The sequence below is a fragment of the Petromyzon marinus genome, chromosome 9, assembly GCF_048934315.1.
Source record: "Petromyzon marinus isolate PM22_M1 ecotype Great Lakes invasive population chromosome 9, UKy_Petmar_22M1.pri1.0, whole genome shotgun sequence".
Taxonomy (NCBI): Eukaryota; Metazoa; Chordata; class Hyperoartia; order Petromyzontiformes; family Petromyzontidae; genus Petromyzon; species Petromyzon marinus.
In genome coordinates, this window is record NC_133675.1 from 15,481,641 (window position 1) to 15,506,482 (window position 24,842).

A 24,842-nucleotide genomic window follows, 5' to 3' on the forward strand; every position below is an offset into this window, starting at 1 on the left:
GTAGGTAAAAATAAAACAACAAAAATCACGACGTTTCGGCCACAACACAAGTGGCCGAAACGTCGTGATTTTTGTTGTTGTAAAAATAAAACAACAAAAATCACGACGTTTCGGCCACAACACAAGTGGCCGAAACGTCGTGATTTTTGTTGTTTTATTTTTTTACCTACGTGACTTTACCGAATAGAACCAAAGAGCATATGGATCCTTGCAGTCACGAAAGCTTTAAATCTAGAAAAGACGATGACCGTGTTGCGAGTGAGGCGTCTTGTGCGGTGCGCCCAGCCGTTGAGCGCCGTTGCTGCTATGCGCGTGCCGGGGCCCCTGGGCACCTCCACCGGCGCTTAAACGACGGCCCCGGGACGATTCTCCCCTCATCGTCATCGTCGTCGTCAGCGATGTGAATGTGACTGTTTGTTATTGTTGTTGTTATTGTTGTTGTTGTCCGCTGCAATGCCGGTGTCCGTGTTGTGCTGCGCGCAGCTGCGGTGAAGGAGACCGTGAGTAGCGAATCTCGCTTTTACATCCGAGTGCAAGAATACGGCTAAACGCATTATTTATTGTTGTTGTTATTATTACTGCTGCTGCTGCTACAGCACGCAGCTGTTGTTCACTGCTGCAGCATCGACGTGCAATGCGACATTAACAAGGCGTCGTTGTAACAAGATACGCAATCGACTACAGCTACGATCGCGTTTGCGTTCCACCAAAGTCCTACCAACAGGAGGCTTGCCGAATTGCTTAATCGCCTCCACACACACACACTGTATATATAGTAACATCGCGTATAATGCTGCAAATATCATCACCTTGCCATCCATAATACAGGTGTTTTTATTGTTGGGTAGTACAACACACCGGTGTTCTGTACTTGTTACGAATTATCACGTTTTGTTTACGTGACGAACCTTACTAATATTGGCCATGTCGGGTGGTGACGGAATTTAACGACACATAATTTACGCGGTCTAAGCCCAACAAAAACCCTTTGTTATGGATGATATTTGTCGTGCAAGCCTACTAAGTGTTAAAACCACCTTGCCATATGAGAGTAGCAGACTACATACGGCTCCCCTCCTTCGCGTACGGATAGTCGGGTATCGTAACGTAGCACGGTATTAGTATCACGCATTAGTACTGGCAGGAACCTCCTGGTTACTACACCACCAGCCCACAGGGGATTATTGTGTCCGTCCGTCGTGCATCCAAACATGGGAGGGGCGGGGCTGGGTGGGGAGGGGCTGGGTGGGGAGGATGGGGCTGGGTGGGGGGTGGGAGGGGTGGGGCTGGGTAGGGAGGGGCTGGTCACCCCGTGGTGCCCTTATAAAACTCAACGTTTCACCTACTCACGCCGGCTTGTGCCCGCCCTCACAGTCGGGCATATTTGCGGAATACACCACGTGGTGCCGCCGTTGACCTTGGCCATGGACCGAGCAACCCAACGTTCCTACCAGCTCCCAGGAATGTGTAATGTCGCCACTATTTTTATATTTTTTAGTGACTTATTCATTGCTTCTGCCTGTGATCGAATCGGGTCGGAATGCTGGCTCCGTCTCGCAAGCTAAGCAAAGTGTTGAGCCTGGATGAGGTGCTTGGATGGGTGAACACTGCCTAACAGCTGCTATAGGCTGCTGCGGGGCAGCAGAGGGCAGTGCAGCATGACGCACTTGTTGTACTGAACGTCTATGCTCCCACGTCTACGATTACCCTCATTGACCACCGTGGTGAAGTATGGTCAAATAACCAACACGACTGGCATCGTGTGGGAAGGGCTCTCATCACCACATTTAAAGCATATTTGTTGCCTCTCCTGCAGTATATTAATAATGGTATTTTCCCCTCTAACACACGTTAGCGGCAACAACAACAAAAACTGCTATAAGAACTTAACGTTTCAGGTGATTTAACAGAGTTCGCTGGCAAAGGTCGTCTGTGATGGACACGGTGTGTGTGTCCTGCGCTCTCCTGGCAGGCAGCAAGAGCAGCAGCAGAAGGAGAAATCCCTGCAACTGTCACCGGCTCCAAGGGGCCCTTGAGCCGTGACAACACGCGGGGTAGGGTGGCTGGGTGAGCCCCGTGAATTATTGACGAGTGCCTCTCATTCATCATCAGCTGTGCAAAAGGCGGAGATTTATTTTCTTCTTGGCACGAGGACGTCGTCGCTAGATTGCTGAATACACGGAGGAGGACCGGCGCTGGCACTTGCAAAAATGAGTGGACGCCAGTAGGCGGTACAGCAAGTAGGATTGTGAACTTATCTGTGCCCCAAAACTTGTGTGGCTTTTCCCTGCAAGGTTTTTTTTAATAGAGATTAAATTTCTGTTCCCGTAGTTTCCTGTGGTAAATGACTGGAGTCTTATTACTTGTGTTATTCCCTGACGCCCCATAGTCTGAATCCCATTCGGCTCGGCACTCTGTGCCACGCTTTAAGTCCAGGCTCAAGACCTTGCCTTTTTTCTATAATATAAATATCGCGACTGTGTACAGCTTATTTAGATCCGTTCACGTTTAGATGCTATTTATATCCGAATTGTATGTACAGATTCAGAATTAAAATATTTTATTTAGACTGTAGGAATTTGGTGAGTTGCAAAGCTCTTTTTCACAGATGTCGAGTATGGGCGGGTCAGCAAATTTAAATGGGCTTTACTGTATGTTAACATTGATGCGCTAGAGCTTGCTGTTACAACTTGTGTTCTTCTCCTGTTTAGAGCCCCACGAGCCATGGCGAGTGGGTTGGAAGTGCCTGGCCATTTGTACGGGGGGGAAGAGGAGGAGGATGAAGACAGGAAGGAGGGGTCGGACAGGCAGGATGCTGTGGGAAGGACTCGCCCCACCCCAAGGGGTGGCAGCGAACAAACGAGCAGCACCAGCGACACCTTCGCGTCGAACACCAGTGGGCTGTCCCTGGGCGAGACCATTGCACGCAGCGCCTGCCAGGTAACCGGTGTTGACGATGTGAGTCGTGCGGTCTGCCCGGCATGTGCGTTTGTGGTAGAAAGATGTCCTTTGTCGCAGCTCGGACATGCAATTGATGAATTAAGGCGAAATGCGTTTGGTCATCGACCTTGTTCTTTTGCTTTTTATCTTCTGTCATCAGAAGCAGCAGCAATAGCAACAGCATTTACGATACACATTTCATCTGACGATTCAATGTTCTATGTTTAAAACACATTTTCTAAATGGATATAGGTTTTACAATTATCAGTTCAAGGCGTGTCATTGCTTGAATGAACGCCGATTAGCACTTATCTTCATTGGCCGTTTCAGCGATGTCACATTCCTGTGGTGGGTGCCAGTTTCACCATTGCATCATAATGAATGAAAAGGGTGCATAATATATCACTGCCAGGGAATTGATGGTTTGAGTCGATCTCTGTGATAGAAAACGCAAAACATTCTCATTGCGAGTGAAAAGCTCTTAACGACGCCAGCCAGCCAGATGAAATGTCACTAAAATGTAATGAGTTGTACGCGTATGTCTCTGTGTGTGTGTTTGTGTCCATGCATCTCTACCAGCGCTCCGAGGTTTGGTTCCCACTGGAGATGGAAGCCGACACGAGCAACGGAGAGGAGAAGACCATCGCAGAGAGAGACAGCTTCTTGACCAGTGACCAAGCCGTGGCCATGAGCCAGGGCTCCTGGCCTCCTCATCCAGTGAGCAGTGCTCAACTCGGTGAGACTGAGGCAGGGGGAGCCTGTTATCCAGGGCCAGCACAGGACTCCTGTGAACACCACCAGTCCCTTATGCAATTATTTTGTAAATTTCCACCGGAGACCGTGTACACTCTTAATAAGCACTCACAAGTTAAAGTGTCCCCATGCTTTAGCCTTTGCTCATCTATTTTGGCATTCCTGAACCATTGGTGGAAACTGCACATTCCCATGGCAGTAACCAGTTGCACTATATTACTACCACTGTTGTTGACTTCCCACAAAGTGATACGTTATAGTTGCATGAGGGAGGATGGGCCAAGCCCACTCCAAACCATTGTGAGCCATGTGCTTTTTTCCTGTGTCACGCTAGCATATTGGAGACCGCCCCTGTCATGGGATGTGAACTGCCACCCTTGGATCAGGGGCACCAGTGCACAACTCAAATAACGCAATTATCCTAAATATGGCCACATTTTGAGTACACTGTCAGTACACTCTTCATTCAATGGTCTTGCTGAAGATGCATTTTATTCTCAGTGGCTCTTGCCCGGTCATACATAACCTGGTTTGTTACTTGCAGAGGTGCAGGACAGTCTTCTGTCGCCAGTGCTGTCTCTGCTCGTGACGGCGCTGGATGGGGATGGTGCTGTCGGTTCCGCCCTGATGCAGCGCTCGGTGCAGCAGCAGCATTCCGAGTTGGAGTTTACTTGCCTGCGGTAATCATCCCTTGTTCTCCTCCTGTAATAATACCTTAATATTGAGTTATTTGCACTTGTAAAACTTCATTTGTGAACAAATATACTCCCCGCACACAGATATCACTCTGTTGGTCTATTAGACTGTCATGGCAGTAGTTGTTAAGCATCCATTAAGGCTGGCATGATGCATACGCACACACACAGACACACATTTACGTAATTTCACATCATACAGGACTAGTAATGTAGGTGGTACTTGATTCTCATCTTGTTCTCTTGCAGGGAGAGCATTGCAAGCACAGACTTCACTTTCGAAGGCTACTCAACCAATCGTGAAGTGGAGAAAATGTCACTGAGCGATTCGCCGAGTGTGAAGGCAGTCAAAGAGTTGCGTTCCCCGGAGAGTGCCAGACTCCCAACGTTCCAGCATCCGTCAGCTGTATCGCAGTGTCTCCCATCTGCCCATGAGCTCCAAGCTAGCTTGAGTGCGTACGGTGAAGCAGACAGCTCGGTCTTCTGTTCCCTAACACAGCACGCCATCTCACCTGGCACTGACAGTATGGAGTGGAGCCCCAGAGGTCACCTCTCAGAGCATACCAAGCTGCCAGTGTCAGGCTCCAGCATGCACGCCGAGTTATCCCTATCCCAACACCCCATCGTCGGCGCGAGCTTCGATGACCGCCAGCCGGACGAGGACACAGAGCGTCTCCCTGGGCTGCCAGAGGAGCCATCTCAGGAGAGCGAGTGGCGGGAGGAAGAGTCGCAGTCATCGTCGCGTGGCATTGCGGGTCCGTCACGAGCTCCGATGGACGATAAACCCAGCAGCTCAGCATCCGAAGAGTCACGCGGTGGCATGCAAAATGAAGCGGGCATGCAGAGGGAGCGGTACTTGCAGGCAACAAGGTTTGCGTACCTGGGTCAGGAAGAACCTCCAGCTGATGACACCTTACTTTCACTATCCTGTGTTGGTGCTGAACTGTCAAAAGCTGGAGTGGATGACACTGGCTGCCGGTTTGCCAGCACCCAGGTCGGATCCACCAGCGAAGCCGGATCCCTCACGCGGAACGTCGTCGGGGGTAACGCAGACGGCGATACGGACTCCCCCAGTTTAATGGGCACCATGGCTTCAGTGGTGCTGACTGAGGAAGACAAAAGGCAGATATCTGCCATAAAACATCTCGTCTTGCGAGGTGCGAGCGTGCCGGTGCAGAGCTATGTTCCCGAGGGAAACAGTGAGTCATTCCCACAGGTGAACTCATCCGATTGTGACACCAACAGGCACTGGGGCCAGATTTACAATCGTAGCGATGTCATGAAACACAGTCCAAGAGATGGCTCACGCGCCAGCTTGCGCTATAAGACGATGGCTTTAGCTGCCAGCTTTTCGAAGACCACCTGTGTCACCGACTCTTGGTTGGAGGGGTCGTTGCTGATCGCCGGCGGTGACCCCAACGAGAGCCGCCGCGAAGAGCGCTCGGAGCGAAGTGTGCCGAGCGGAGCCGAACCTGATAACGGAAACATCGACGGTGCAGATGCGGGAGCCATCGAGGCCTCTGGCAACAATCGCTCGTCCCCAGTGACGCGCGGCTCCTTCGCCCTGGCCCTGTCGACTGCGGGGGCTTTCTCATTGGGCCAGCTCGGTGACATCTCTGCGGAGCAGGACATGGATGCTTTGTTCTCCGCGCGTTCCTGTGGTCCAAGCCAGACTGGGAATCAAACCCCGGCTCTGTCAACAGCACGATCGCAAGCCAGCCTCGAGGTGGACAACTACACACCACCGTGGACCAGCACTGGCTACGGCACGGGCAATCAGGAGTTCGACATAGAGCAGCGCATCCCTGTACGGGTTTTGCTCGCACACCAATACTCACTAAATTACTCACCACTTACTTGCTCACTCATTTATGAATCACTGGTTTACTAAACACCCTCAATTACTACTTACCTACTCTCTCCCTAGCTCACTTACTCATGTATTTAATTATTACTGTATTCATTTTTACATCAGGCATGCAGTGAGGGAAACAAGTATTTGATCCCCTGCTGATTTTGTACGTTTGCCCACTGACAAAGAAATGATCAGTCTATAATTTTAATGGTAGGTTTATTTGAACAGTGAGTTACAGAATAACAACAAAAAAATCCAGAAAAACGCATGTCAAAAATGTTATAAATTCATTGGCATTTTAATGAGGGAAATCAATATTTGACCCCCTCTCAATCAGAAAGATTTCTGGCTCCCAGGTGTCTTTTATACAGGTAACGAGCTGAGATTAGGAGCACACTCTTAAAGGGAGTGCTCCTAATATCAGCTTGTTACCTGTATCAAAGACACCTGTCCACAAGCAATCAATCAGATTTCAAACTCTCCACCATGGCCAAGACCAAAGAGCTCTCCAAGGATGTCAGGGACAAGAGTGTAGACCTACACAAGGCTGAAATTGGCTACAGGACCATTGCTAAGCAGCTTGGTGAGAAGGTGACAACAGTTGGTGCAGTTATTAGCAAATGGAAGAAACACAAAAGAACTGTCAATCTCCCTCGGCCTGGGGCTCCATGCAAGATCTCACCTCGTGGAGTTGCAATGATCATGAGAACGGTGAGGAATCAGGCTAGAACTACACGGGAGGATCTTGTCAATGATCTCAAGGCAGCTGGGAGCATAGTCACCAAGAAAACAATAGGTAACACACTACGCCGTGAAGGACTGAAATCCTGCAGCGCCCGCAAGGTCCCCCTGCTCAAGAAAGCACATATACATGCCCGTCTGAAGTTTGCCAATTAATATCTGAATGATTCAGAGGGCAATTGGGTGAAAGTGTTGTGGTCAGATGAGACCAAAATGGAGCTCTTTGGCATCAACTCAACTCGCCGTGTTTGGAGGAGGAGGAATGCTGCCTATGACCCCAAGAACACCATCCCCACCATCAAAGATGGAGGTGGAAATATTCTTTGGGGGTGTTTTTCTGCTAAGGGGACAGGACAACTTCACCGCATCAAAGGGACGATGGACGGGGCCATGTACCATCAAATCTTGGGTGAGAACCCCCTTCCCTCAGCCAGGGCATTGAAAATGGGTCGTGGATGGGTATTCCAGCATGACAATGACCAAAAACACACGGCCAAGGCAACAACGGAGTGGCTCAAGAAGAAGCACATTAAGGTCCTGGAGTGGCCTAGCCAGTCTCCAGACCTTAATTCCATAGAAAATCTGTGGAGGGAGCTGAAGGTTCGAGTTGCCAAACGTCAGCCTCGAAACCTTAATGACTTGGAGAAGATCTGCAAAGAGGAGTGGGACAAAATCCCAAATCCCTCCTGAGATGTGTGCAAACCTGGTGACCAACTACAAGAAACGTCTGACCTCTGTGATTGCCAACAAGGGTTTTGCCACCAAGTACTAAGTCATGTTTTGCAGAGGGGTCAAATACTTATTTCCCTCATTAAAATGCAAATCAATTTATAACATTTTTGACATGCGTTTTTCCGGATTTTGTTGTTATTCTGTCTCTCACTGTTCAAATAAAGCTACCATTAAAATTATAGACTGATCATTTCTTCGTCAGTGGGCAAACATACAAAATCAGCAGGGGATCAAATACTTGTTTCCCTCACTGTATGCTGTGCATTTATGATTGAGAAGAATTGCCTGAGACAAGCATCAAAACAAATGCATATTTATAATTTTAGCATTCTTTGGAAATTCATAACACTCGATAAGCTAAAGCAAGACATATTTGTCAAACTTATGCCGTTTTAGATATTCATTAAAAACACTCGAGGGCAACAATGAAAGAAAGTGCAACATCTTGAGAGTTATAAGAGGAGTGGAACAAATGTTTCAAGCCGGACTATGAGTCTGCTTTGCGTGAAATTTGGAGTCAGCATATCATGCACAGCATCGGTACAGGACACACAGCGTTGGTATTAAATGTGCTCCCTAAAGTTCGGACAGAACGCAATCCGTGCTGAGACACTCGACATCCATACACGAGTTTGTGTTTTCATTGTTGGGCTATCGGCGCCCACCCCTGCCACCGTGTCTCAGGTTTACTTACGGAACCTGGGCATCGAGCAGCCGCCGTCCATGACGGGAATGCTGGACGGCCGGGGCCCCCTGTGTGAGCGTGACTACTCCCCGTCGGAGCTCACCACCGTCAAGGACTTTGGGCTCAGCTCGGCATCTGACGGAGCGGTGTCTAACGGTATGCGGCGCGGTCCGATCATGGCGGGGGGGAAGCGGTTTGGCGCGTGTAGCCAACGTGCTATTTGAAGGTGCGGGGTATCGGGAAATTGCAAGTTGAAACCTCAATGAGATGTCAGCTCAGCGTAATTGTCCCTCTATTCTCAATACAATTACTATCACTTTAGGGGAAGTCAGCATTGCTTGTCCTGACTCAGTAGATACTCCTCATAGAAATGAGTATCTACTGCTCACTTAGGAACGCGAACAGAGATGAGCGCCGCCACCCCAATGTTTTAGCAAGGAGATTACTTGATTTTCTTGACAGCGTCTACCGATATAGCCACTGAAATAGAAAAACAAATCCTGTTGCCTGTTGTTCTTACAGGTGCTGATGGGTCACTGGGCAGAGGCTCTGGCTACAGCCTACGCTCAGAACTTGGCCAAAGCACTTCCCTCGTCTTGGATTCCGACTCCTCCCTCCGCCTGTCGTCCTCTCTCACAAGGTCTCAGGCCAGAGCCACCAATGAAGACTCTGAAGCAGCTCCTGGGGAGTCACTGGAAGGGTCTGGCAATAGTCGCTCCTATCTCATGTTACTGAATGACGTAGATAATGGACACTCGCAGCAAGAGGGCGAACAGTCCGTGAGAGTGAGGGCTCCAGCGTCTTCTGAACGTGAAGCGGACACTGTGCTGAGTATGGAGGATCTGGACAACCGAAGGGGTGACCTAAGCAGTACACCTTCCAGGCTACAGGACTGCGTGTATGAAGTTGGGAGCATTGGCCTAGCTGGTTACTCTGGCCCAGCCAAGAGTTCGGAATTTGAAAAGCCCTCCTACCAGGCTCACGCTGGATATTTTTATGAAGACAAGGGCAGTAATGCTCAGGGGGAAACCTGGCCTGGCAGCCAGTCCACGGAGCCAGCGCAGAGCCAAGTGAGTGATTCGATGATTGAAACGAAGACTGCGCTGGGAATTCAGAAACTGTTACGGGACGCGGGGACTTATGATCACAGCACCTTCGACGCTTCGTGTGAAAGCAACGAACAAGACATTCTAAAATCGCTGCGCACAGATGGCAGGACAGGGCCAAGCAACAGCCATGAGCTTCAGCCCGAGGGTGACCGTACAGTATTTTTAGATGGAAAAGCTGAGTTTGACAAAACCAGCACATTTACTGGTAAGATTCCCTCGACGGAGCAACATTATCAGTCGTCTTACTTTCCACTTGGCCAGGATGATCATGGCAGCGTAGAGCATCCCAGACCGGGTGTAGCAAAGGGGGCAGCTAAAGCTCGCGACGTGTCAAGTCCATTCGTGCAGCCCAAATTAGATCTTCATTCTGCTGGGAAGAGTGAGCAGGACGTTGAGCGTCAAACCATACCAGGCTCGGCCAGACACGAGCCCGAAGGCTGCAGTGGAGCCACCACCAGCATCACCCCTCGGCCGCAGAGGGCACCGTGGAATCCCTCGCACGATGACAAGAGCAGCTCGTCGGGCAGATCCTCCCGTGCTGACGATGAACCACAGGCGCGGCCTCTGCAGAGCGGGACGGACGCCCCGAGGTCCGGCTACGGCAACGAGGGCGGAGACGATGACGACGTGATGGCGAGGGTGCGCGCAATCCTGCGGGGCGCGACGGAGCATGCCGGTCCACAGGAAGACTCGGACGGGAGCGTTGACGCCGGCTCTACCGAGAGGCGCAGGCAAGGTGCGGGCGGCCTGCCGAGAAGTGCAAGTCCCTCGGTGGGAACGGCACCGCCACCGTCACAGATTCATGAGGACACCGGCCTGCCTTCGCGTCAGGGCAGGGCTACTGAGGGGGATACGAGTGTAGGCTTCGGGCAGCCACTACCTCCACCACCATCACAGATCCATGCAGACATCGCGCCAGGGAGGCTCCGGAGTGAGGCTGACGCAGTGAGCATGGAGTCTGTGGTGCAGAGACTGGCGGTGCTTTTGAGCGACAAGTCACCTGACGATTTGTCCGAGGGCATCTACAAGAGATCGGATGAGGAGGAGCAAAGGGCAAAAGGTGTTCATTTTGGTTTCTTGACATTTCACTAACGTCAATACCTATTTCATGTAATTTATTTTTTTATGTGTGTTTATACAAATACCAGCAATTTATAAGGTACGTGGTACATGAACATTACTCAATTGGGATTCCACATACTAACATCGCCCCCTAACTGAAACTACTTCAGACTATGTGAAACATGGTATCATCGTGATAGCCTTACTCTATAAGAATGACGTGAATCTGAAATGTACGAAATTATTTGTTATAATTTATAAGTTTATGCTTCTGAATTTGTGACTAATCCACACCCCCCAAACCCCCTTGCACCTCAGAGCTGCCGACGAAGTTGAAGCTGGAGAGGGACGGTGCCGACCCCGCTTGGAGGAGCTCGCATGGAGAGCCCTCGTCCATGCAGAGAGGGGACCTGAGGTCCCTTGTCACGACGGTACACGGCCTTCACGAGCAGGTGTCATGTGCACTGTGAGACAGGTTCACTTGTGTTGGAGAATACTTCAATAAGACCGGTTGGTTTAGTGTTGAACTATTGCAAGGTTGCGAGTAGAAATCCAGATTAGGGGTCAACCTAGGTTATTATTATTATTATCCCTGCGTTGTTGGGTATTTTTAGTAGCACATTGTGCGAGGTCAATGATGGTTGTCCTGTTGGCTTCTTCCATAGGAATGTGGAATATTCATAACTGGCTTTGGGCTGTCAGTGGCGCACTCCTCAAATTAGCAGTGCGTCACTTGGGCTTGATAAGCCAATTAGCTTAAGTATTTGTACTTTAGTATTGGTAATTTTTATTTTTGAAAGTTAGAACTAATCCAATATGAGACTGCATTAAAGTAGAATGTGAGAGTGGATAATGAGGTTTGGTTAATGGAGTCAGTCGTCATGAAGAGCTGGATGTTGGCATGAGAGTGATTTTCAACATCTGGAGCGCTGTGTGTTTCCCCATGGTGATGTGAAGTCATGAATTGATCAAAAAAACTGGCTGAAACATTGAAAGTTAGAACAAGCACTTAAACCATTGATAAGCATAACTGCCTGATAGCATCGCAATATGTGTACTGAGCTGTTTAACATGCAACCGTTTCCAACCTCCAACGTGCAACATAGCTTTCATGCGATGCAAAGTTAAAGTCTATTTAACATTTATAGTCCTGCCCCATGTTTCGCTGATGACGTTCTTGTATTGCACAACCCATAGTCTTTAAGTGCTTTGTCTAATACAGTGAGGGACAAAAGTATTTGATCCCCTGCTGATTTTGTACGTTTGCCCACTGACAAAGAAATGATCAGTCTACAATTTTAATGGTAGGTTTATTTGAACAGTGAGAGACAGATTTCGATTTAAAGCTTTCGTGACTGCAGGGATTCATCTTCTTGGTTCTTTCGGTAAAGTCATGTAGAATGGAAATAAAATCATAAAAATAAAACAATAAAATAAAATTCTCACGACGTTTCGGCCACAACACAAGTAGCCTTCTTCAGGTGAAGGAACAGAACTGTCGGGACGACAGCGCTTCAATGAACGCTGCTAAGATTCGCAGCGTCTATTAAGCTAGGTGGGAGAGGTAAAGTGCCTTGACAAAGGAGTTTACATATCAAACAGGAGAATTTAGCATTGAAATAGATGTGTTAAAGTGTTGGATCAGCAGGGTGTTAAAGTCAGAAATTAGCATGTAACTGGTCACGGAAGTAGCTATGTTAAAGTCAGAGTTTACATATCAACAGAGGCATTTAGTATGTGGACGCTAAAGGACTGCAACTACCCCAACTATCATACAATAAACCGATGTGAAAAAACTAAGTATAAACTACATCAATATAATAAATGTACTCAATATATTCTTCAATAAGTTGAGCTATTAACATAAAGTAACTGAGTATACACTACACTATATAATGAATACCACATAGTAAACTAATAAACAACTAAAATATAAACTACATCAATGTTATCAAGAGTATGTACAGTTCGGTTTATTGTATGATAGTTGAGGTAGTTGCAGTCGTTTAGCGTCCACATACTAAATGCCTCTGTTGATATGTAAACTTTGACTTTAACATAGCTATTTCCGTGACCAGTCACATGTTCATCCCTCACATTAACATCATGCTAATCTCCCAGTTACATGCTAATTTCTGACTTTAACACCCTGCTGATCCAACACTTTAACACAGCTATTTCAATGCTAAATTCTTCTGTTTGATATGTAAACTCCTTTGTCAAGGCGCTTTACTTCACCCACCTAGCTTAAAAGATGCTGCGAATCTTAGCAGCGTTCATTGAAGCGCTGTCGTCCCGACAGTTCTGTTCCTTCACCTGAAGAAGGCTACTTGTGTTGTGGCCGAAACGTCGTGAGAATTTTATTATGTTTTATTTTTATTATTTTATTTCCATTCTACGTGACTTTACCGAAAGAACCAAGAAGAAAAAAGGGAGAGACAGAATAACAACAAAAAAATCCAGAAGAACGCACGTCAAAAATGTTAGAATTTAATTTTAATGAGGGAAGTAAGTATTTGACCCTTCTGCAAAACATGACTTAGTACTTGGTGGCAAAACCCTTGTTGGCAATCACAGAGGTCAGACGTTTCTTGTAGTTGGCCACCAGGTTTGCACACATCTCAGGAGGGATTTTGTCCCACTCCTCTTTGCAGATCTTCTCCAAGTCATTAAGGTTTCGAGGCTGACGTTTGGCAACTCGAACCTTCAGCTCCCTCCACAGATTTTCTATGGGATTAAGGTCTGGAGACTGGCTAGGCCACTCCAGGACCTTAATGTGCTTCTTCTTGAGCCACTCCTTTGTTGCCTTGGCCGTGTGTTTTTGGTCATTGTCATGCTGGAATACCCATCCACGACCCATTTTCAATGCCCTGGCTGAGGGAAGGAGGTTCTCACCCAAGATTTGACGGTACATGGCCCCGTCCATCGTCCCTTTGATGTGGTGAAGTTGTCCTGTCCCCTTAGCAGAAAAACACCCCCAAAGCATAATGTTTCCACCTCCATGTTTGACGGTGGGGATGGTGTTCTTGGGGTCATAGGCAGCATTCCTCCTCCTCCAAACACGGCGAGTTGAGTTGATACCAAAGAGCTCCATTTTGGTCTCATCTGACCACAACACTTTCACCCAGTTGTCCTTTGAATCATTCAGATGTTAATTAGCAAACTTCAGACGGGCATGTATATGTGCTTTCTTGAGAGCTGGGGGACCTTGCGGGTGCTGCAGGATTTCAGTCCTTCACGGCATAGTGTGTTACCTATTGTTTTCTTGGTGACTATGCTCCCAGCTGCCTTGAGATGATTGACAAGATCCTCCCGTGTAGTTCTGGGCTGATTCCTCACCGTTCTCATGATCATTGCAACTCCACGAGGTGAGATCTTGCATGGAGCCCCAGGCCGAGGGAGATTGAGTTCTTTTGTGTTTCTTGCATTTGCGAATAATCGCACCAACTGTTGTCACCTTCTCACCAAGCTGCATGGCAATGGTCATGTAGCCCATTGCAGCCTTGTGTAGGTCTACAATCTTGTCCCTGACGCCCTTGGAGAGCTCTTTGGTCTTGGCCATGGTGGAGAGTTTGGAATCTGATTGATTGCTTCTGTGGACAGGTGTCTTTTATACAGGTAACAAGCTGAGATTAGGAGCACTCCCTTTAAGAGTGTGCTCCTAATCTCAGCTCGTTACCTGTATAAAAGACACCTGGGAGCCAGAAATCTTTTTGATTGAGAGGGGGTCAAATATTTATTTCCCTCATTAAAATGCAAATCAATTTTTGACATGCGTTTTTCTGGATTTTCTTGTTGTTATTCTGTCTCTCACTGTTCAAATAAACCTACCATTAAAATTATAGACTGATCATTTCTTTGTCAGTGGGCAAACGTACAAAATCAGCAAGGGATCAAATACGTTTTTCCCTCACTGTAAGTAATTCCGCAATAGCGCTGAAGAATGCTCTGTGTGTCTGCCCTGTCACGCCAGCCTTGACATTGTGTGTTTTTTACTGCAATGCCAGCTGCTGTTTGCTTTGTGGGAGTTGTACAGCCACTCCTAACACTTGGCACCTTTCTTTCCACGTGTTAGTATTACATAGCGAGTTAATGTAGGGAGTAATTTGGTGGTAAAGTGGTTGGGGACTCTGGTCTGTGTGATGCTTTTTCTCCTAAAATACTAAATCCTTGAGGTTTCAAATGTCCCTTATGCTTTTGTAGCACTTATGGTTTTGTGTGGCGATTCTTCTGCTGAAAAGTATTTTCTGCTTTGTGGGGAATTGCAATACTTGGTGCAAAAGGGAAGCACTGAACACATTAATTCCTGATTTGTTTAGGAATAAGATCCTGCAGGAATGTATGAATAGAAAATATATTGAGAGGTATGTATGTTGAACTTCTTTGCACACCGTACGTAGCCACTCGTTCTTATTGTAGGTGCGAGCAATGGTAGGTAAATCATTGCAGGCAATTTATAAATAACTAATAATGAATTGTCAGACTTTGGACATTGGCTCAACTATCTACAACAATTGTGCAGGTTGAGGCGTTGAAAATGTAAGGAGTTTTGTTCACTGTGACTTCAAATAGTTAAACCTAATTTTCAAATTTGTCATAGGTTCGGAGCTGCTAAACAGCGCTGATAATCTCGTAATGTTTGTACAAAATATTCCTTTATGCTGTGTACAAAAAGGAATTGTGGTTCACGCTTGTCACTTTGATGCATTTTTAGGATCTTTTTACATCAAGCATCTTTACATGTTTGACTCTTGGGTTTTGTGCCTGCAGAGTGAAACTATAATATTAATAAACAATAGAAATCGGCGTGCGTGCACATATCTTTAATTGTTAAACGTAAAATGTGTTTTTGAACTTGTCAACGGCGTCCGTCGACAAACGGCGTTGTTTGACGTTGGTGTTTGCACATAGAAACATGCTTTGGTTGTTAGCAACACCTGTCACTCGCGTATCCGGACAGCCCCCTATCAGCAACGGTCTCTCTTGGCTCCGTGCAGGTATTCCTAACTCACATTCGTATGTACCAGTGATCGGAAAGTATATGTATCGCTGCAAATACCGGGAGTACGCTTGCGCAGGTTTGGACATGAATGTACCCTTCATATAGCGTGAACTTTCAAAAAGCTGTGCAAGTGCCCTAAAGTAAAACTAGTTTTATATCTCTATAACTGGTTTTGACAGCAGAGAGTTTTCACGTAAAAAAAATACAGGCTAGGTGCTGTATGAAGCTCGCGTCTATTTGATGTGCTCTCCGTTCGACAGTCTGATTAAATTTTTCATGTGTTCACAAAACAAAAGGCAGCCGGTGCAACACAAATTTCACTGAATTATATATTCAGAGTGTTCTCACAGTCCCACTCAATGCGTTTTCCTGCTTCGTGTTTTACAGAGTGAGACAGACTCGGAGTCAGAGAGCGTTACCCTCACCCGGGTTTCTCACATCCTGTCTGAGGCGTCCGGATCCCAGCGCTTGGCGTCTCTGGACCTCAGCGTCATCGAGCCGGAACCGTTGAACGTCTTGCAGCGAGCCCGCCTCCGCATCGCGAGCCAGCTCCAGCGTCTGTCAGACGAGCCTTTCGACTCGAGTGTCGGCTTGGCGAGAGTTGCACCCGGGCAGCAGCAGCAACCGGCCCTGCCAGACCCTCCCCGCCAACCTGTGCCTGGAGAGCAGCTTCCTTCCCAGAAATGGTCTCAGTCGAGCGTCCCTGATGGCACGGGCGTGAGGGGTGACATATCTGGAGGGCAGCCTCTCCGCGAGAAACAGAGCCCTTCCAGGCTGCCTGAAAAGAGCGCTGCAGGACGCCGGGCAGACCAGAGCCGCCGGGGCAGTTGCAGGCTCCCGGATCGGCTGCCTGAAGATCGGAGCAGGGCCTCGGAGAGGTCTGTAGGGTTGACGGATGGGGAACGAAGCGCTTCGTACGAGGCCTGGGTGACGGACCGCCGCTTCAGGGCTGCCACGCTGGGCAGCGTGCCCGACCTTCACCGTGGAACCAATGAGATTTCGGATTCTGGTCATTCGAATGACAAGGTGTTTAGAGCTGAGCTAATAGACGTGATGGGAATGGCTGGCGAGAAGACACCACCTGAAGGGCATGAATATAGGAGGCCCATCTCATCCATCACCTTCACATCTCGGAAGCGCGGAGATTCGTCCCCTTCCACCCGCAGCCCGTCTCCGTCTACGGTGATCGCTGCCCAGACGCAGGTCTCCGTGGTGTCTCCAGAAAACCAGCCGTCGTCAGGGGCATCACTCGTTCACACCCCCGTGCATTATGAACAACCGGCAGGATTGCGAGCGGAGCCCGGAGTTGAATATTTGATGGTTGCCAATACTGCCCCATCGAAAGATTTGCAAATTCCCGTTCCATTCAGTGGTGAGGACAAGTCGGGTTATTCAGACCATGGCCCCACTCGCTTATCTGCCCGCTCAGCCCTCACTCACATGCACATTAAACTGTCGCCAGCCAAGGCTGGGCACTCACTGCCACCTACAGCGACGCCATCGTCTTCTCTTCCAACCTCCTCCACCGTCATTTTTACCGGCAACAACAACGATAATGGCAGTGATAGTCATCTCGGTGGAGTGATAGCGCAAGCTGCACGGGGACGTGCGAGTCCGTCAGGGTTCCGAGGCTCCGAGGCTCCAACGCTCCAATTGAGGGCGACTGCAGGGCAGGAAGACACTCGCTCCCTTCAGCACGCCTGCCCGGCAGTGCAGCCCTCCATCAGCACTCACGAAGGCTCGCATCCCCCGGTGACGCACGGACAAGGCAATCCCCTCAGCTTTTCCTTCACCTTCGTATCTTCAGCATCTGCACAGGGCACGGCGGGTAAAGTAGCACACTGTGATCTTAAGCGCACGTGTGAGTCGACTTCCTGTGATTGAGCAATTCTTGTATTTACTTGAGAGCAGCGCTGTCTTAGCTCGTTTGAACGAACTGATTTTTTGACCGGGTGCAGTGGCACATCACTGTAATCCGGTGACATTGGAGGCCGGGTCAGTGGATTCTGCTCAAATGAGAGCTTGAATGTGCGTGAGACAATTGGTGACAGGACAATTAGATGTCTGTAGGAGTGAGTACTGCTCAATATGAAGTTTGATTTTTTGCGCTCAGTGTGTATTTTCTTACTTTACCTGATGAATCCTGAAATGAGAATAAGAATTGACCCAACATAAGCAGAAAATCTACTGAGAAAGCCTCGAGGCTCATTCCGATGTTCCTGGCCAAATATTTAGGAATTCTTCGACTCACAATGTCTTTCACGTTGCAGCAAGGCACTTTTTTTTCTCAAGATTAAGAGGAGCATGTTTTTGTTGTTGTTGCTTTACCTTATGCAATATATGTACGGTTGCAGTCATCAAGGCCGCCGTTTACCGTCCATTAGGCAGTAATCGTACAGCGCGTCCCAAGAACAAGGCCACTTGAACGTGGAAATTCGATCGATTAACGAGCCGTGAAGCCCACTCGGCACCACCGTCACTCGCGCCCCGCCGGTGCTCTATCTCGGCGATCACTCGTCGCGTTATGGCCACTCAACTGCCACAAATGCTACTTAGCCGAAATGGAGTTCTGAGGAACGCTGCCTTACGCAAGGTGAATTTTGCAGAAGCAGTTTATCCATAATGTTGCCGTGGTAGCTTTTTTTTTTCTTTGTGAAGAGCACCTTGGATTATTTGACAACTGTGTCCACACAACTTTTGTATGGGTGATAATGCTTGTTTCTGTTTTTATAGAAACACAACTGCCACTGTTTATTTTCATGTATACATTGATAAAAATGACCGGTGGTATGTTAAGTATTCGCCTAAGAGTTTGTGTTATGTTTATAGACCTGGGTGGCACCGTAGTTAAAGTACCAAACTCATAGCTGTTCCTTTCTGGCCCCCACCATAGGAATGTGGAGTTCAAACCCTGGTCAAGCCATCAATAGATGTAGGGGTTTGCGTAGTGGTTAGTTTACAACATGACCATTTTGACGACCTGGGTTCGATTTCTGGTCACAACAGATCAATGGCAGGTAGTTTCTTAAGCTAGAAGAAACTTAAGCTATACTATACTCTCCTTACATCAATTCAGCCTTACAGGATTACCTGATGGAATGTGTTAACATCGACACTTCTGAGACATTGCTAGCCAGGAGTAATGCCAGTCATACTGACGCCTCATGTTCTCCTCACTCATAGCATATACCAACATGATCATTCCTTTAGGCGAAGCAATGTCTTTTAAACCATGAGCCTGTTTATTCTTTGTGGCCATGAGGCACCACGTAACCTGGCGCAGGCGTTTGGAGATGTCGCCACCATTCGGTGACAAATGTGTTTTTTTTTAGCTGCATGTATGGATGTATGTATGTTGAACTTCTTTTGCACCGTACATAGCCAACCATTTTAATCGGAGGTGCGTGTGTTCATGCTTACACCCACATGTTGTCCTGCAGACCAGCCGCTGGTGTGCCCGTACCGGCCAGCCGGCAGCTCGGAACTTTTCTACATCCCGGCTGTTGTTGGCAACACTGGGAAGAGTTCACCGTGCAGCTCGCATAGCACGGCAGAGAGCTCACACCCCGGTAGGACTGTGAGCAACCACGGACCTCGCCTTCATCAACGGGGAACACTCGCAATCGAAACATTGTAATTAAAAATTCTGTTGGGAGGTAGACCAGACCAAGCTGATATTTACCACTGGGACCAATACAATGAGTGCCACTTTTTGAGAATTAGTAAGAGGGCGTTCTGTGGTAATACCATCTAAAAATGTTATCGCTGGCTCAGAGATTTGAGGCATTTCTCTGTGTTTGTTCATGTGTTTTGGTATATCCGCGCTTGCTTGTGACTTGACTTGTCATTACAGGATCAAACAACGCGCTGCCGCCCACGTTTCCAGCGGGGGTGCTGGGTAGCCGGGACAGGCACATGGAGCTGAGGCAGGTTGTTGGAGGCCCGAGTTCCACCTCAGCCGGTCCTTCCCGCGTTTCCTGGCAACCCCCACCCCAGGGAGGTTCTGTGAGCCGGACCACTGCACAGCACAATATCCGCTACCCGCCTGAGTTGAATGGTTGGACGTCCGTCGGCTCGGCTGAGCGGGGCCCGCCCATCGACATACGCCACCTTGACGGGGCGCAGCGTGCACGGGGCGCGTGGATGGACTCTGGCTTGACCCCTGATGCCCGATCGGCGTGGGGTGGCAGGGAGAGATCTCGGTCCGCGGCACCCACCGTCAGTCCCGTCGCCTACGAGCGCACGGGACGTGCTGAGCGGCGGGTCTGGCAGGAGAGCTCGGGCAAGGTCACAGAACCGCACGCGCAGCGCCGTCAGCACCGGTCGACGGGCGTCGAATCCACCTCGCCCGGTGCAAGCGGAGGCACGAGAGGGACGACCGAGCCGAGCCTGGACGAGCTCTGGGGCAGGTTCACCATTCGGCAGGAACAGCTGCGCGCCCTGGACGGCGCCGACGAGGGAGCGCTGCTACAAAAACTTGAGGAACTGGCGCGTCATCTCCGGCGCTCGCAATCGGTTGGCAAAGGTGCCCGGTTGACGCCGACGGGAGGAATGTGGGCGGGTATGGATACGGTCTCCTCCACTCAACCCTCGATCAGGTTGGACGAAACTGGTGACCGTCGCCAGAGGTCTTTAGATTTGGAAGACACTTGGAGCGGCGATAGTCGCGGTGGCGGCGGCCGGTTGACGCCGCCGCCGCCATCCTCGCTGGCCGCATCCTCCATCTCCACAGACCCGGACGGACGTCACGACGATGCGAGCAGCGTGGCGGAGACCGCGTCAACCATCGACACGGCGCGGCTGGTGCGCGCGTTCGGGCCCGGGAGGGTGCGTCTGTCATCGCCAGCACTGCGGTCCCTGCATGATGCCGTGCACCGGCAGAGAGAGGGACCAGGGAAGGTCGTGGAGGTGGCGACGCGGGGTCGGCGGAGCGGCGCGGCGGAGCGTGGCTCAAGGGTAACTTGGAGCCTGCAGGCTGCGTTGGGGCCTCGTTCTTCAGCCTTCACTTGCAGTGTAGCAGCATCGGCATGTTTGTAGGGATCGAGGCAATTGCTACCCGGGCGATTCTATTGTGTTCACCGTTCGATTCACCATTCCATTATTGTTTTGTTTGTACAGTTTCATTGATATTGTCCCCCTCAAATCTTGTTGTTCTTTCTCGTTCATTACCATGGCCCAAATATACATTAGCACATACCATGTATAAATTACAAATAATGATTTCTTAGTTGCATGCTTTTATGCCAGGATTGGGAGAATTTTATTGTGTCTTAATGTTTATTAATGTATTACACGTCTTTGAATAGCTTGCTTTAATTAACCACTGCTCCCTATATTTAGATGTCAATATACAGCAGGTAAAATTGCTACCTTGCCCAGCAAGGATAAATGTCCAACTTTGTTGCAACAGAAATATACACCGTCAAGGGGAGCGGTAGAGAAATCTGACTTGCATGCACCCCTGGTGGATGCAGCCACAGTTGCAGCTAAGACTTTCACCTGGTCATCCAGCTGTGTAGGAAGGAAGCAAATAGCCCCTGCCAGAGGCTGCTTACAGGAGATTGAACAACAAATCAATGCGGTTCCATGAGGGGGTAGCTGTGCTGGCTCGGAGGCCTATTCGGCAGTCATTACTGTTTCACTGGGAAACTATTGCAGACATCTTGAGTGGACGGGTCGGCCTTCAGGCAGACTTATGGACATCTGCGAAAAAAAGCTTCGTAGGTCGTCAGATTCCTCCCCCAGGATAAATACAGATTCTGAATCTGGATGTTGTACTTGGAGTGATGTTTGTAGCTGACAAGAGGCCTCCACCAATTCACTCCGGTGGTAATATTTATTCCACTGTTAATGATCAGTTAACGTGCCCTGTGGCAACCTAAGCCGAGGTGTTCAATGTAAATGTGCAACCGAGGCGAAATAATACAATTGAGACCAATGGTTTCTTGGATCGAGTCACGACTCAGAATCGTGACAAATCATAGGATTGCATGGGGGGAGAATTAATTATATGCTTCGTCCTATTGTGAAAATTTAAAATGGTTACTTTTAGCTATTTTTTGGACCATGAATAGAGCGTATTTGAACTGTGTCAATTTTGCATCTTTAAATTTTATGGAGCAATGGGTGACTCTCTTTCTGTAACGCTGCTGGAGCCCTGATTCCCACTCTCCTGAAACGAAGCCCTTGAGCGTAACGGGCCTTTTACATTTTGTCTTGCATGGTTCCCTGTGTGTTTTGTGTTCAGGCGCACACACTGTCATCATCCGGCGCTGCCACAGACAGCCCCTCGGAGAGCAGCCACGCGGCACCGCCACCTCCAGTCAAGAGCCGCGGCAGACAGCGCAGCAAGGGGGTACAGGCAGGTGCGTGCTTGGGTCCCGAAAAGCAACACGTGGCCAAAGAAATAATAAATAATCCTGTTGGTACGTACACATGGCGTGCGCCCTGGACTGTCCAACGTGAAGGTGGAGCTTCATTCTGGAGAGAAAACATACTTTACTGTTATGGGCAAGTATACTGCCACGGCATAGTCTAGTACGTCACTGCACTGACATTAAAATTTTTGGAAGTGACATTGCAGTGTCGTCAAAATAATTACATAAAAATATGCTTGAATGTAACTTTAAAGTCTTCTTATCCACCAAATAAACCACATAAGTGCCAACAGATTTAATACATTGTATCATATTGGATACGGCACTTGTAGACATGAGTTAGCACAAGTCCTAATGTACGCTATCCAAATGCAATGTGTTTATGGTGTCCTAATTATGCTCATGAAACAGATCAAAATAATGCTTGTAGTGATTTTTATTTCATATTGGAAAGTTTTCCTAAAAAAGATCATTATTACCTGCCTGTGACATGGATGTAAAACATTGACAAAGACTATGGTTTAAGAGGTGGAGAGTACACAAAAATGGAGAGATGCATGCTGAGAATGATTGAGAGACAGAAAGAGGAACACGTGGTTCAGAGAACAAACACAAATTATAGCCATTATATTGGCTGTTCAGAAAACTGGGAGAGGTGGCTCAGAGGACTGAGTGCTGAGCTGGCACCACTGAAAGCGTTCAACCGAATCCAGACCGCCACCTTTAATTAAACCTGGTTGTCAAGAAACAGTAACTCTACACATTCGTCAATAACATGTCCTGAAAAAAAATGAACGCAAATGGACGAGACCAGTAATAGAATGACAGTCAAAGCAGGGAACTGGCCTGAGAGGACTACCAGCGTGGACACGGGGCGATGAGATCAGCTCGTGCGCCAAAGAAGCGAGATTAATTTGCTGCAATTTAGGGCTGCGAGGGACGGCGACAACTTCAGGTGAGCTTCATCCAGCGTTGGATCTAAATTGCTGGCGCTAATGATGCTCAGGAACATAACTCATATGGTGCTGCCGCCTTTCTGCTGTCCCCTACGCACACACTCGTGTGCAGGAGACTTGGAGCTGGTGCCCGGAGCGAATAGGCGCACGCGGGATGTGGGCGTCACCTTCCCATCCCCGGCTCTGGTTGCCGCCGCCGCCGCCGCTGCTACAGCAGCCCCCCCCAGGGAGTCCACACGCGGTTCCCCCGTGCGAGCGAGCGACAAAGACGGCGCTGCCACGGTGCCGGCGGCGCAGCAGAACCGGCACGACAAGCGGAGCCGCGCCCCCCGCAGACGCCAGCGCCCGATCCACAGTGAGACGATCGCTCCTCTCCACCATCTTTTCCACACTCCATTTGTGTAATTGAGTGCTGATTTACGGTGTTGTTGCCGCCTCGCTTAGTGAATTTTTCATCCTCGAGAAGTGGCCGAGTTGCCCAGCGGATTTGTTCTGTGTCAGACCACTGAACCGGCACTGCTGAGATCCAGAGTTTGAATCCAGGCAAACCCTGAGCTTCTCAAGTGTAGCGAATTGACGATTGACGGTGCAATAAAATATCAAATTTGGCTTTCACTTAATTCCGCATATAATCAGAGATGTGTGAAGGTGCATTGCTTCTAGCATGACTAAGAAGCTATTTTCACGGAAATAGATCTGTGATCCCACTTTTCAGAGACCTTTCTCAATACACTGGGTGATGCACTCTTGGACAGTTATTCTTCTCATGACATGGTGCCAATAAACCCAGTTATAATACAATTGGGGAAAATGCCAATACAATCTGTGTCTTTAATTTATAAGTCCTAGGTAGTACCAACCTGATCAAATCACATATTGTTCCCCAAATACAATAACAAGGCACCACTTGTTAGACATGATGGAACACCAAGCTCCACCACAATGGGCATTTCATAGAATCGTGTCCGTGTGTTGTGTTGCTGCAGCACTGCGCTTAGTGCTTCATAGACGCAGTGGCGTGAAGTTCTGTTATATCGCAGTAACATTGTGGCAGATGTTTCACGGACACATAAAATGCTCTCGTATCATGGTACTTCTCTACTAGCCATTGAAACATCCGGTTGCATTGTGTCAAAGCCACACTGCACTCGGAGTTGATCACATTGCATCACAAGAGCACTACACCGGTTGCTGTATCGGGGCCCGTTGCTCTGTTGTACGTCGCAGAGCCCGTGAGCTGGTTCGTGCCGCTGGACAGACGTGTGGACCAGGACTCGGATGTCTCTAGACAAGGGGCGAAGGAGAACGTGTCCGTGCACGCGGGCGACCAATACGAGAGGAGCAGCGCATGGCATGGCCCTGGCTGGGACAGCCCGGAGCAGAGTGGCAGTGGCGCCGCCGTTGGTGTCGGCGGTGTATTGAGGTCCCGGCCGCCTCTCCGGGAGATGCAGCAGCACGACCTGGAGGAGGAGCTGGCAGGAGGGACGCTGCGTTCCCTTGAGCGCCTCACCCTGCAGGTGAACACCCTTGGCCCATCGAGGTTGTGTGTTGAGATGTTACTCAAGACTCACAGCACCGGTAGACAACAATTCACCCTCTGAGCGAATCATTACCAGTGTTGATGAATGTCTTGTGTGTGGCCACCCACAGGAGGCCCTCCACATGAACCGGCCGGCGTTTGTGTACCGCTCTCGCGAGCGCATCAAGCGACTGCAGCTCATGTCGGAGGAGCGTCGCGTGCAGGGCGTGTGGCAGGAGGAGAGGGAGCGCCTGTTCGGCTGGGGGACGCGGGGACGTCGGCGACGGCACGGCCAGGGGCAGTCGAGCTCTGTCCGAACCCACCCCATCTTCGGTACCGTGCGCTGCTGCATCCACCCTCACTGCTGTCTGCTGCCTCTCTTACAGCTTCATCGTTGCCAGGGATGAGAGGCCTTG

The 24,842-nt window shown here is 49.1% G+C and overlaps 1 protein-coding gene across 8 annotated transcripts in view; it reads left to right on the forward strand.

The window, feature by feature from the left end:
• Window positions 1-266: 266 nt before the first annotated feature.
• Window positions 267-24,842, forward strand: part of LOC116940451 (uncharacterized) — a 29,363-nt gene continuing 4,787 nt past the window's right edge. Inside the window, exons 1-16 of one of the 8 annotated variants that reach the window (XM_076065944.1) lie at window positions 267-500; window positions 1,973-2,067; window positions 2,712-2,940; window positions 3,520-3,676; window positions 4,238-4,373; window positions 4,638-6,195; window positions 8,401-8,557; window positions 8,924-10,570; window positions 10,891-11,024; window positions 15,962-17,402; window positions 19,015-19,143; window positions 19,428-20,530; window positions 21,822-21,939; window positions 23,020-23,262; window positions 24,135-24,424; window positions 24,558-24,759. In XM_076065944.1, coding sequence (XP_075922059.1) covers window positions 2,725-2,940; window positions 3,520-3,676; window positions 4,238-4,373; window positions 4,638-6,195; window positions 8,401-8,557; window positions 8,924-10,570; window positions 10,891-11,024; window positions 15,962-17,402; window positions 19,015-19,143; window positions 19,428-20,530; window positions 21,822-21,939; window positions 23,020-23,262; window positions 24,135-24,424; window positions 24,558-24,759 — 7,531 coding nt within the window. In that variant the 5' untranslated portion in view covers window positions 267-500; window positions 1,973-2,067; window positions 2,712-2,724. Of the gene's footprint in view, window positions 501-1,304; window positions 2,068-2,711; window positions 2,941-3,519; window positions 3,677-4,237; window positions 4,374-4,637; window positions 6,196-8,400; window positions 8,558-8,923; window positions 10,571-10,890; window positions 11,025-15,961; window positions 17,403-19,014; window positions 19,144-19,427; window positions 20,531-21,821; window positions 21,940-23,019; window positions 23,263-24,134; window positions 24,425-24,557; window positions 24,760-24,842 lie in introns of those variants that run through there. The other 7 variants (XM_032950296.2, XM_076065947.1, XM_076065946.1 and 4 more) reach the window with 7 other exon arrangements.